This window comes from Artibeus jamaicensis, unplaced genomic scaffold (genome assembly GCF_021234435.1).
Source record: "Artibeus jamaicensis isolate MK-2021 breed Jamaican fruit bat unplaced genomic scaffold, CSHL_Jam_final scaffold_833, whole genome shotgun sequence".
Classification (NCBI taxonomy): domain Eukaryota; kingdom Metazoa; phylum Chordata; class Mammalia; order Chiroptera; family Phyllostomidae; genus Artibeus; species Artibeus jamaicensis.
This window is the reverse complement of record NW_026522056.1, coordinates 21,665,492-21,678,833: the sequence shown is the minus strand read 5'-3', so window position 1 is coordinate 21,678,833 and position 13,342 is coordinate 21,665,492. Positions and strand designations below refer to the sequence as shown.

The 13,342-nt window shown below is 44.8% G+C and overlaps 1 protein-coding gene across 23 annotated transcripts in view; it reads right to left on the bottom strand.

Moving 5' to 3' along the window:
- Nucleotides 1–13,342, bottom strand: part of SORBS2 (sorbin and SH3 domain containing 2) — a 224,829-nt gene that overhangs the window by 24,665 nt on the left and 186,822 nt on the right. For 22 of the 23 annotated variants that reach the window (XM_053659830.1, XM_053659834.1, XM_053659844.1 and 19 more), the window contains 5 exons: nt 11,847–12,034; nt 5,006–5,094; nt 3,587–3,633; nt 1,044–1,158; nt 832–960 (listed from right to left, as the gene is read on the bottom strand). In XM_053659830.1, the coding sequence (XP_053515805.1) occupies nt 832–960; nt 1,044–1,158; nt 3,587–3,633; nt 5,006–5,094; nt 11,847–12,034 (568 nt within the window). Of the gene's footprint in view, nt 1–831; nt 961–1,043; nt 1,159–3,586; nt 3,634–5,005; nt 5,095–7,979; nt 9,576–11,846; nt 12,035–13,342 lie in introns of all 23 variants that reach the window. The other variant, XM_053659849.1, reaches the window with a different exon arrangement.

The window sequence follows — 13,342 nt, the reverse complement described above, 5'->3', positions numbered from 1 at the left end:
ACATTGCTCTGGCAGAGGCCTCTCTTTCGAGTGTGAAACATAAGCCGATGCAGTTCACGGACTGCTGTGCTGCGGGGTGGAAGGTGGAAGCAAGTCAGCTGATGATGTCCAACCAGGACCCCTGGGGGGGAGGGTCTAGAGCCAGGACAAGAATGCGCTGGGTCCCTTCACTGCTCCTGGCCAAGCATTCCCCGGCGGGTGGGAGGGGTTCTGGGGCCTCCCTGCCCGTTTATTGCTGTCTAGTCTGGGTCAGGCACACGCGCAGTCACGCGTGTGACCGCTTAGCAGACAATGGGAGTGGTCCGTGGGGTCATTCCCATCTGCGTGGAGTGGCAAGTGACCCAGAGCTCCTCTCCTCATTGTGAACAAGAGGAGCCAGAACAGGGTTAGAACCGGATGGGTCGCTAGTGAAATCGGGGTCGGTCATGAGGCCTCCAGGAGGAAGTATCTTCATGACTTTAGAACTTTCCTTGATTCCAACATAAAAGTATTATTAATTTAAAAAAATTTAAAAATCGAATAAGAAGGCAGTAGAACAGCAATATTTTGAAGTATACTGAAGTGCGTTTCCTTTCCGCCACAAGTGTAACTCCCTGATATTCAGGCCGAGGTCCCCCTTGGAGAGGCCTGGGGGTCTCCGGGCTGCACCAGGAGGGACAGTTTCTCGGAGAAGCTTTAAGTCCCACAGGGAACTGATTTGGATGAAGGGAGAGAGACTCAGGGAGGCCTTCGTCCTTTGTTTAGGGGAAAACACGCAAAAGGTGACAATGTAGTTTTGCAAAACACACCACCTTCCTTTCGATACCCCCACAAGGAAAGCAGCCAGGTTACCTTTCGCAGCGAGAGCTCCACATTCGTGTCGGCGTTGAAATTATATTTGGCGATAGCCTCTCCGATTTCTCCAGGCTGGGCTGGGGGAGGCGGTCTCGCGGGCTGGGCTTTCTCAGGAGGTGTGAGTTTCTAGGAGGAAGAGAGTTCTTTATTCCCGACCCGGCGGGGCTTCGGGACTAGCAAGCACAGGGACAGGAAGGGGAAAGACTCACCTCTACGTATGAGATTGGGAAAATGCCCACTCTCCCGTGGTGCTCCCCCTCATACCAATTCTGATCAATCTTCCTGAGGATGTAGACAGTATCTCCCTTCTTAAATGACAGCTCCCTGGAAGACACGTGGGCAGATGGGTTTTGCTTGACGTAGACCAACTGTTCTTACGATCACTAGACCTGCATTTGGCTGAGAGATATACCCTTCCTATGTTAAAAAAGAAATCTGTCGAGCCCAGTCGGAGAAGGATTTTCCTTACAAATATTTCAAATTCACTTACAGCATTAAAACTGTAGAAATGATTTCAGAAAGAACAGGGATAAGCATCGTGTCTGCTAGAAATCACAGGAAGATCAATACAAAGTTTAAAGGTGGAGACACGCTGTTGTTATCTAGTCATTAGTTTATAGCTAAGAAGCTGTAAAGCTTGGCATAAGAATGGATTCATTTTGCATTGATGTTTTTTCTCCTGAAGCTACTGCGCTTGTGAGCTAGCTAGTTGCTTCTCTCTCTCTGTCTTCCTTTTCACACACTAAAGCTTATAATAAAAAAATAAATATCTTTTACCTTAGCACAGAAATACCAACACCAGAAGAAATTTTATTCCTGGATTTTTAAAGTGGATTGGCAGGCATGTAAGTAGGCTACCTTGATGAGGAATTTATTTTGTGAAACAGAAAAGGTCTTGTACTCTTATTTTTCAATGGGGCACAAAGATAAACTTTAAGCACAAAGACATGCACCGATTGCTTGATGCCTTCCTAACTTATTTTTAAAGAATAAAAATATTTTCAAGACACTATGCTCTTCCATCTGGGTTCTTTCTGAGAAGACATTAGGTATGTTGGGTATTTAGTTTCAAGTTATGAAGACGTTACTCATTTCAAGCAGCCCCCGACTAAATCCCCTGATCGGTTCTTTGCGGCTTCATCATGCGGGTGATGGCGTCTGTGTGGTATTTTGCCTCCATGGTTGTGTATCTTGACTCCACAGTTGTGTTGGGTCCCTTGTTTTACGAATTTTCCTAAGATCCCCACTTCCCTACATGTCTGCCTTCCCAGTCCAAATCCTCTGCTTTGTTTAGTTCAGAGTCTTGAGCTGGATCATTTTTGTGTGTGAAATATTTAATGGAGAGAGGTATATATCACATGTGAAATATTTCTTATTGATTAAAAAATTTAGTTGAGCCCTGGCTGGTGTGGCTCAGTGGATTGAGTGCTGGCCTACGAACCAAAGGTTGGCGGTTCGATTCCCAGTCAGGGCACATGCCTGGGTTGTGGGCCAGGTTCCCCAGTGCAGGGCACACAAGAGGCAACCACCCATGGATGTTTCTCTCCCTGTCTTTCTTGCTCCCTTACCCTCTGTCTAAAAATAAATAAACGAGAGCTTTAAAATAAGATTTAGTTGAAATAACCATTGCATATTAAAAGAATTATTACACATTTGGAAGTGCTAGAGTCTTCAGGTTGAAAGGGTGTTAAATTTTCGGTAACCCTGTAGACAGAGAGATTCACAGACCCTCACATCCTCACACTCCACCTCCCTTTCTCATGTGTGTGCCTGATGTAGAAAACACAAAACCGAACAGAACATTTCACGTTTACAGTCCAGTGGTTTTCTTTGTGCCAGGCATGTGCCGTTTCTTCGAGCGAGGGCAGGAGGCTTGGCTTTTAAAAAGAAAACAAACTTGGAAGTTAGAGACAACTGATTACTTTTCTTCTGATTATGCAAAGAAATCTTTCCTATCAGTGAAGGCCTCGTATTTAAAATTTTGCAGTCACCCAGATGAAGGACAGTAGTCTCACTTAACAGTTCTCAGAGTGGTGGCCCCCCCACTTCGGGGCCAGAGTGTCTAAGTCCCACTGCGGTTAGTTCTACCCCCACCCCTGCCATTTTGAACCGTGGCCATTGAAAACACCGGCTCCCATTCACGCTCACTCCTGGGCTTAGTCCTAACTTTCCTCAACCACGTGCCCATCGGATGAGCAAGGTCCTGAAGGAAAAAGGTAAAAAAAAACTTACGACACAGGACTATAAAAACACCAACATGAAAAGACCACAGGAGAGAACTGTGCTCAGAATCTCTAAGCGTGGAGTGCTGAGATGTGGAGAATTTACCACCGGCATCTGTGCACACAGTTCTAGTTTTCAGTCCCACAAACTCTCCTTGGTGTAGCTGGATAAATAAATGTTGTCGCATGCTCTCAGGAAGTGTTAATTACTCCCCAGCTCTTTATTTTTAATTCCTCTTGACATGAAAATTCCAGAAACAAAGAACCTTAATTTCTCTTTTGTTTAACCCATCCTTTGGAATTCATTGTGCTGTAATATGTTTAGTGTAATTTAAATCTCGACAATTCTCAACTAAACGCAAAATGAAAATAAAATTACCCACATCCCAATTAATTCAGAGGGAACCATTTAATTAGAGTGGATTGCTGAATTATTTGTAGCACACCACGCTGCAATATTTTCCCCTTAAAGTATTACTAAAATATTTAAAGCCAACTTAAATCATATGGTGAATACTTCTCTTACTTACTTAGATGTCTGAGCCTTAAAATCATAAACAGCTTTTGCAGGCAGATTCTAAAAAGGAAAGCAAATGATTAGCGCTAACTTAAAAGTTGGGTTTCCTACAAGAAAGCAGTTTCGTGTGAATTGAACAGAAGTGAAACCTCAGGGAATGATGAAAAATATAATGTAAATTCTATGTGCAAGCTATGAATAAATCAGTTCTTCCTATAGGTATTTAAGCTACAGCAGGACTGTAATAGATGCTTATTCCCCATAACTATTGAAGATCTTATCTCATCTTAGTAACTAGAGTAGGTGAATGACAGAATAGGGGAATGAAATGCCCGTGGAGGATTCTGTCCTAGGTATTGTTTTGGCCATAACCAAAGCATTTCCTGGGATAATTGCACAGGGTCAGTTGATCTGTGTCTTGTGCATCGACACAGCTCCTTCTGAATCACAATAAAAGGACTGGTGAGAGGAAGAAGTCAGCATCCTGTCTTCTAGACACTTATTAACACAGTGGCAAAGAAATATTAGCCCCGTTGCCACTGGGAGGCTGGTTAGTGGCCAAGAGCACAGGCTTGTATTCCCTGTGGGGTCAAGAATTCTTTGGCACCCCGTAAACCAGCACCTCATCTTCTAGTCATGACAGGACATGTGCTTCCCGCAAACCTTGGGGCCAGCACATCTGACCTGGGCACCTATAAGCAAGTTCCTGCAGCTCTTGGTTCCCTCCGTCCCAATAATCCCCCATCCCACTGTTGCTCCTTGTCAGTCTGGTGGGCTTTAGGCAGCCTGGGCCATTCTCGACATCTTTGGGGGACCACCAGGCACAGGTCTATACCCGACACCTAGAGAGATACTCCTGGAGGGGCGTGCAGTCCAAGACCAGCTTCCAGACCCCATCGGACCTTCCAGGCTCATGGCAGCCTGGCTCAGGGTATGGGTCACAGAGCCAGTTGGTAGGTGGTTCCCAGGGACACTGTTTTTTGAGGGATCCTCCCCAACAAAAGCAGGGTGGCACAAATGATTTATGTAGACTTTGCACTGATCTGCAGTATAGTTGACCTAGTGCTCTGCCATACATCCCGGGGCCAGAAATTTGTACAAGGGAAACTCACTTCCTCCACGAGTGGCCCAGCTCGGGGCTCTTTTAGTCCACAGCTGTTACTTCCTGGGTGTGAGGTCAAGGTGCAGAGGACTCACTTCCATGGCTGGACCATGGCTGGGGAAAGCTGGCAGCTAGGGGCAGACTGTGAACCACTCTGGCCCTTTGCTCAGGCTCCAGAGAAAACATTAGAAGTTTCTCTGTTGTCATTTTTATGTTTTTAATCTGGGTTCTTTACTGGTTTTCGATGTAACTTGGCCTGGCAGGTGCATTATTAAATATCTTGTTGAAAAACGAAACAAAACAAAACTCACATGCTATGGAACTAACTACCTCTTTTTCTGGAGTTCCTCTTCTTTCCCTTGGCGCACTTCTCCCCAGGTCGGTTAAAGTGGACGAGTAACTTCTAGGGGACTCGCGGTCTATCAGAAAGGACAGGGCCAGAGTGAGTATCCACCTCTTAAAAGCTGATTGCTTAGCCATTTTCCTGGGTGGCAACTATGTTCCCCCTTAAATATGGAGAGACACCACAGTGGAGAACATGGGTATAAAACTCACAGGTCATCACAGAGTCGACACTGGACACAAACACAGAGCGTTTTAAAAGGGAAAACAAATCTGAGGTTGCAGAAGTATTATGATCATATGTATTGTTGCATTGCTGTGTAATCATACAGCAGCATCTGGTTCAGAAAGTTCCTAGTTGGAAGGATTTCTCATCTCAAAGACTTTGTAATATTTTTAAAATTTCTATTCTTTTTGCCTCCAATTCATAATTACTATTATAAGATCTATAGAAGATGGAGAAGAGCAATAATTTATAGAAACAAACATTTTGTGGAACAACAATTTAAGAATGTAGTAAAAAAAAGGAAGAGAAAAATAAAGGACGACGGAACTGTGGTCACGCCCATTCTCTCTCTCTGTTATTAAATATTTATTAAGTCTTGAGATGTCATCTTGAGGCTTAAGGCTTACGAGGCCTTACCTCTGTTTTTCCTTGTGCTGACCTAGCTATCAGAAAGTAAATATTTATTCCAAGAAACAAAGCGATAAAAATTCTCTAAACAGAAAATGTCCTATTGGTTGCCAAATTGCTTATGAAATATTGAATTGTTTTTGGTCTTCTTAAAGCAGTGTAAATAATTAATTAATTTAAGAATTATTGCAAGGACCTCATCATGGTGTCTGATACTTCACATGTTTACATGTGGGAATGTAACTGAGGGCTGAAAGCCTGCCAGTAACCTGCGTTATAAAATTTTACTAGTCTAACAGGGTCAAAACTTATAAATTCTTTCTCTTATCCCTTTAATAAATGTAGTTCTGTTGAATAAAAAGAAACATTAAATAGAAGCTAAATTCATCTGTGAAGGAATGAAAAATGCTGATTAATTAAAAAAAATTGTTTAAAGTTTTTGACTGCTTTACGAGGAAGGATTGTGTACTCGAAGCAACTGGGATATCAGTTACATGACGATAAAGATAAATGTCTTGGGAAGGTAACATAGCTATAAATATTTTAGGTAAACGTAACCAGTTATTTTCATGAATGCTAGGGGATTATGTGCAGTCTATTGTTTCATTGTAAATTAACCTACTTTTATGATCATAGGGCTCTCATAGTGATTGTAAATTTTGAATTACTTCTACTAACCCCTGGAACAGAAACTATTTTTCTTTCACTTGGCCTAAACACCATTGGAAAAGTAAACATTTATTAAAATATGAAATGCCCTTTAAATGCATTTCAAAGCTCTCGAATTGTGTTTCATTAATAGTATCTATTCTATGTGCGTGTAAAATTGAGAGGTGGTTAAACTGTAATTTTGAAAACTCGGAAAAGGTAGCTCATTTACTAAAACACTAAATTGACACGTCTTAGTGAAAATTTCAAATTGTAGAAATTGATTTTTAAAATTCTAATTTATTTTTGAATCATGTTGCATAGTATAAAGGGAGCAAAGATCAATACTACTAATATAGTAAATTGTGCAATAATAACAATTGAGCTATATATGTTAATATGAAATTTGAATTACGACTCTTTTTTGCCTGTGGAGACTATGTTCCATATAACAAATTCTGCAGAATTAACAGTTTGAATCTGTCACTGCTACCTTCTCTCTGGGTGGTCTTGGTCAAGTTTACTGTCTTCTCTGGGTCTCAGTTTCTTCAGTTGTGAAACAGTGCTCATTATAATACCGGTAACCTGGGTTTACGCCTGTACTAATTAGATAATGAATGTAAAACATTTTTCAGTGTCTGCTGCATGGAATACTCTCTATTGGGGATCCAAGCTTCAGCCCAGAATGCTTACTCTGACTTCTGAAAAATTTACACAGGAAACAGAGACACCTTAAGGGTTAATGAAAATAATTGTGTAAAGATATCAAAACACCTTGTCCTTTTCAGTTACAAAACACCTTGTAAACCTCAAAAAATGTTCTCTGCACCTGAGTTATTTTTTTCTCTGTGCTGCCACTTCAGAGTGATAATCTATCTATGAAAAGAGAGTCGAGAGTCACTTTGAACCTAAATGGTCTAATTCAAATATCGATAGAGAATTGTTTGAGTAGAAATAGAAAATTAATAAATTAAGTGATAGGATGGGGGAGAAAATGAAGACAATGAGTGGTGGAAATGAGACTTGTATGTGTATACAGCTTAAAGATACATTCACAAAAATTTCATCCCAATTGTGCGCTCTAAGTAGAGAAAATGATAAATTAATCCTGGTCTCATATAACTGTCCACTGATGACTTCATTGCATAGTTCAGTTTTGCTTCCTGAGTGTTTTGATATAGTATCTTCTATATAGAATATGAGCAAATTATTGAGTGAGTGACTACAAAATTTTACGAAATCAAGGAAAAGACTAGTTGTTAAACTATTGCTTTTGACTCAGTTTCCGACAATAAAACAGCTAATGCAAAGCTGGTAATCTTTTAAGGGGACTGATATTCAATTATAATCTGTCCCAAAATCTTTTTACATGGGTAAAATGTTTAATTTCTTGTGCCACGATGACTGATAGATGTTTCAGCCCTAACATTAAGCTACAAAAATCGTTTTCCCTTTTGACTTTGAGTGAGTAAATTTTTGTGAATTGGTGATCACTTTAAGCCAGGCATGGAGTCCAAAGGTCACATGGGCGGATGAGAACTGTTCAGTGAGACATGTTTGCAAGACAGTGATGCTGGGTGGCTGCCCAGCGCAGGAGTGAGGAGATGGAGGAATGGACAATGAAGGAGCCGGAGGGTGGGTGTCTGCACCACAAGGAGAAACAAAGAAAGGCTCATCCACCTTGGAGACTCAGGGCCCTGTCCTGGCTTTGGAGGTGGTAGTTGTTATTGGGGTCCATGTCCTGGAGAGAGGCGCTGTGCAGCATTCTCCCACAATCGTTTAGGTACCACGGACAGTGGGTAGCGCCCTCTGGAGGCGGGGGGTGGAAAGGCTGGTGCCTGGGGCTCCTTTTCAGAGCCGAGAGGGATGAGTTCCTTTGGGGGACGTCTGGCATCAGTTCGCTGATCAGACGGTGCAGTATGCTGTTGTCCGGCAGGCTCCCCCTTCTCTTTTCAGCCTTAATTTGGTCACAGATGTCCTTGAGGGCAGAGTCCAGGGCCTCAAATACGGACTTTTTACACTTTGCCTTCTCGGCCTGTTTTTTGGGAGTGGAATTTTTTTTCCTCCGGAAAGGCACGGGACTGACCAGAAACGCCAGTTTGGAGAGGCCGGGGTCCCGTTCTTGCCGTCGGGGGTCCTCCGTATTTTCGTGTCTGGCCCTTTCGTGCTTTCGCATGGTGGTGAACCGGGTGTAGGAGGCGGGGCACCGGCCTTTGCAGGAGCTGACCAGGTGCCGGTGGTGGTGGTGGTGGTGGTGGCGGTGGTGGCCGGGCCCGTAGAAACTGTCGGAGGACGTGAACGAGAAGTGGTCGAAGTCGCTCTCGCTGCAGAAGGACGACCCTTCGACGAGGACGCAGTCGCTGTGGTCGGACCCCGCGCCGTCCTGGTCGCTGTCCGAGAACTCCACGCGCGGCCTCGGGGGGTCATCGTCGGTGGAGACGACCTCGATGTGGACGGGCACCAGGGCCCGAGGCTGGAAGCTCTGCGGCCCCTGGCAAGGGCGTCGGCCCTGGTTTTCCTCCTCCAGCAGGGACTCGATGGAGAAGCGCCTCTTGGGGCACAAGCCGTTTTGCTGCACTTCTTGGATCACGGGAGACAGCGTGTCGCCTCCCAGGTTGGGCATGGACTTGGACTTCTGGATGAGCTTCTCGAACTCGGAGATGCGCGTGGGCACCATGTCCCGGGGCACCTCCTCGGCCGAGGGCTGGCTCCACGCGTGCAGCAGGCCCGAGCCCGGCCGCTCGTTCTCGTACTGCAGGATCCGCGACTTGACGGAGCAGATCACCTCCGAGGTCATCAGGTCCTGCCGGTTGATGCGGTGCATTTTCTTGTACATTTTGAGGAAGCCCGGGGCGTCGTGGGCGGAGCGGTGGTGGCGCAGCCGGGCTCGGCCGTCGCCGCCGCGGGCCTCGGGGAGGTAGGGGGCGGCCCAGGGGCGCGGGCAGCTCCCCGCGGCGTCCTCCTGGCACAGCAGCGAGCCCAGGCTCTCGGACTTGGCTTGCGGGTCCGGGAAGCCGTCGCAGCCGTCGGTGAGGAGGTCGTCGCAGCTGCGGGACTTGATTTTGGGGGAGACCGTCTCCTCCGTGCTGCTCCAGACCTCCGCGTTCTGCCGGGCCATCTGCCAGCCGTTCTTGAAGGCGGCGGCCCGCTGCGAGTCCCGCGGGACGTCCAGGTGCTGCTGTCGGTAAGGGTTACATTCGTCCGCCTCCTGCGAGGCGCTACTGGGCAGCCCTGAGCAGCTGCAAAGGGACGGGCACACTGTGCCATCCTCCCCACCTTTCCGTCCAGAGCAGCGTGGTGGAAGAGAGACAGGTGAAGAGGTTAAAAGTTTCACAAAGCGGGGAGCACAGTCAGTTAGCATCAGAGAGCAAAGCAGAGAGAAGGCAGCAGGGTTTAATCTACGCACGGACTGGCACGTGCGAAGCTTCAACTTGAGAGGAAAAGGTCTAATTCTAAAGCCTGCTAATACTTTTCAATGAGTGCAGCTTTACAGATATTAGAGTTTAAAAACCATGTATAAAAAAGTGATGGGTGTAGATAATACCCCTGTTTCCACAGAATACTTTATACATCTTCCTGTGAATATTATACACCCCAAATGCAATAGTATCTTATAAGCTAACAGCGTGACCTGGTAGTAATTAAAATGTTGAACATTAATGCCAACAGTGATATAGATTTAAGCAACTTAATAGGGTCAGTATTTGAATCTCTTTTGAAATATAAGAGAGAGGTAAAGCGTAATTTATAAATTTCCATTTAATTAAAACTCCCCTAACTATATTAATTAATTTCTCACGGGTATTAGATACCCAATCAAGATAGAAGGAGACAAAGTGTTTCCCCCAATTGCAAAATCAAGATGCTGTGAACTATTGCTGGTAACATTTTCCCAAGAAAACAATAACTAGTGTTTCTTTAAACAAGACAAATTTACCTCTTTAATTGCTCTACCTAGAACCTTTTCTTAGGCAGGTTCTCCTGAGGATGACTGAATATAACATAAAACTTTCATCAGCACCAAAGGCTTTTTGCTTTTTTCCAGGGAGGGTCCTGAAAAACTCATTTGCAAGTTGATAATAGAGAGCTAAACATGGCCTCAATTTGGGATATATATGGAAATACTCTGCTTTGCTGAGTTAACTTACAAGGGAGGAGCCAGACACATGTAATGGGATATTTTCTTTTTAGAAATAAACCCAGCGGAAGAAAATATCTCCGTTCATGGTGCCTGCCTTATAATCCTCCCCAAACCCTTCAAAAGTAGATAAACACATAAATAAGAAGATAGGTAGTATTTGGGAAAGGAGGCAGGCGAGGATGAAACACCCCTTAGGATGAAAACAGACATCTGAATCAATCGGAATTCTTCTAACTTTTGGGTGGTATCCAAACATAACGAATCAATGGCATTTAATCACCCATGGGTCACCTTAAGAGATAAATATTTGCATAAATTAGTAGGATCTGATAAAGGTAATTTCAATTGGAGGAAAGGTGTCATGAAACAGTAATCACAGCTCTCCTGCAGGGTGGATGAGAGCGAGTGTCTTCTGCTTATCCAGACTCTAAGCATTGGAACCCGCCTGTCTTTTGCACACAAACCAGCTACCTCTCACCTTGAACTGCCATGTGGGGACCCTTTTAGTGCCTGCATTTGATACATGTAGCTGAATCTGTGCTATGTCACGGGGACTTCTATTAAAGTTTGCTTTCTTCACCATTTCGGACCCCTCTCTGTTCTGTTTCGACCCCAGGAGACCGAGGAGACCGTGGAGCCTCACTTGTGGTCCGGGCCCAGGTGCCTAGCGATGTTGGTTCAGCCCTCGGTCTGCATCTAGCAGCATGTCTGTTATGGTGGCAGCTAACACACTCAGTAGTAGGTCAGAGACTTGAGGAGCGACTTGCTTTGAGTTTCCAGGGGAGACAGGTCATAGGAAAAAGGCTAAATTTTATAATTATGGCTAAAACCCGGTAACTTCTTACTACTGTACTGTCATGGATTGAACCCTATGTTACACATAGAACATGGATGTTCTACTGGATATGTGACTATTGACCAAAATATACAGCAGATGATTCAAGGAATGACTTTGCAGGTTAGACAGTTTTTTCTAGAATTAAATAATTAAAAGAAGACCAGTTTATGTGTTAGGCAACAATATTCTCCGTTGCTACTTCTAATTCCTATGCTAGAAATTTGATTGACTGTGCTAGCTGTATAACATTAGAAAAATCCGACAATATGCAAATGTTTATAAGTGTAATCTTTTAATGGCCTGGCAATAAGTTATTTGATGCTTTGCATTTGTTCCCTCACAAAGCCACAAATGATATACTTAGAAGAAAAAAAGCATCAACAGATGATAGAGTCCTCGTTGCTACTCCAGGGGCTGACCAACCTGAGTTCGTCTCTGTGTAGGAAGAAAGCTACTGCTCCAAAACTGTATATAAATGCTAACTATCTCCGGATAGTTATCACCGGACCTGTTCTCACATGGTACTCGGGGTTAGAACTTAAACTAGCAACTTGCTTATGCTGTTTACCTTTTGCTCTGGATGGGGAGGAAGGCGAGGAGCTAATGAAAGGCTGTGTCAGGGTGGCGCTGGCTCCCGGGAGGTCTGCCCGCACCGGGCTGGTCCTGCTGGCCCTCGGATCCCCCAGGCCCCGCGGCTGCCCCACGGCGGGCTCGCTCTTCCTTCTTTTCCTGAAGTCGCTGGCCAGGCTTGCAGAACTGAAAAAGAAGGAAGCAGCTTCAGTGCGGCTGGTGCTGGAGCAGGTCAACAGGAAGCAGAAGGACCGGTGGAATGTGCTAGTAACACGGTAATAACTCCTATTTCCCAGCCCTCAAACTGCATTTTAAAATATTCACTCCTTGATATTAAACACTACTTCTTTATCATCATCATCCCTTTAAATTTTTTTGGATAGACTTTATTCTTTTAGAGCAGTTTTAGGTGACTGAAAAGTGTTCGGAAAGTATAGAAAGCCCCTTGCACATATTCCCTTGCACACAGCTCCCCCTACTGTTGACACCCTCTATTAGCGTGGGGCGTTTGTGATGTTGAAGAGATATACGGGTACGTTGTTACTACATGTAATCAGATCCACAGTTTGGGTAGGGTTCGTGTTTCCTGTTGAACTTCTGAGTTTTGGCGAATATGGAATGACATGTGCCCATTACTACGGTACCCTATAGAATAGTGTTATTGCTGTAACACCTGCCCACACCCGCTTCCACCAGGAGCTCCACCTCTTCACGCCTCTCTCCCCCTAAATACCTGGCAACCACTGATCGTCTTACTGTCTCCATGGTTTTACCCTCCTAGAACGTCACACAGTTGGAACCTACAGCACGTAGCCTTTTCCGACTGCCCTCAGTCATTTAGCAATACGCCTTTAAGATTTCTCCCTTTTTTTTTTTTTTTTTGCTAATAGCACATTTCTTTCCATTACTGTATACTATTCCATTATCTGGGTGTATTGGAATGTGTTTACCCATTCAGCTCCTGAAGTGTATCTTTACTGCTTCAAAGTTTTGGCAATTCGGGACAAAGCTGCAGTAACATTTATGTGCAGGTTTGTGTGTGGATCTGAGTTTATAATCCTCTTTCAAAGTAAAAATTCTCCAATGAGCATAAAGTGTTACAACAGACGGTTTAGTCCTGTGATTTGTGCCACGCATCTGTTCTCCACGAGGAAGAGTTCTCACAACGAGAACACGTCCTGAGGAGGGAGGCGGAGGTGGAGGAAAGGCTTGGGAGGGAGGGAGACGGTGGGGGAGACACATTTCTCACCCCAGGGCTCTTCCTGATAATCTCAGCTTTACCAACCTTGCCCTGGGATTCCAGGACTTTCCTGTTTGAATACTGGCAACCGATGACCGGGTCAGCAAATAGACCACCGAGGAGTCCTTTCACCCGGCTGCACTAAGTGGTGTCAGCGGTCGTAATGGCCGGACGTTTTTATCTGAGCACAGTGTCATACAAGACACTGGTGCTGGGAGGCACACATCACACAGCACGCCGTCTGTCAAACCTCC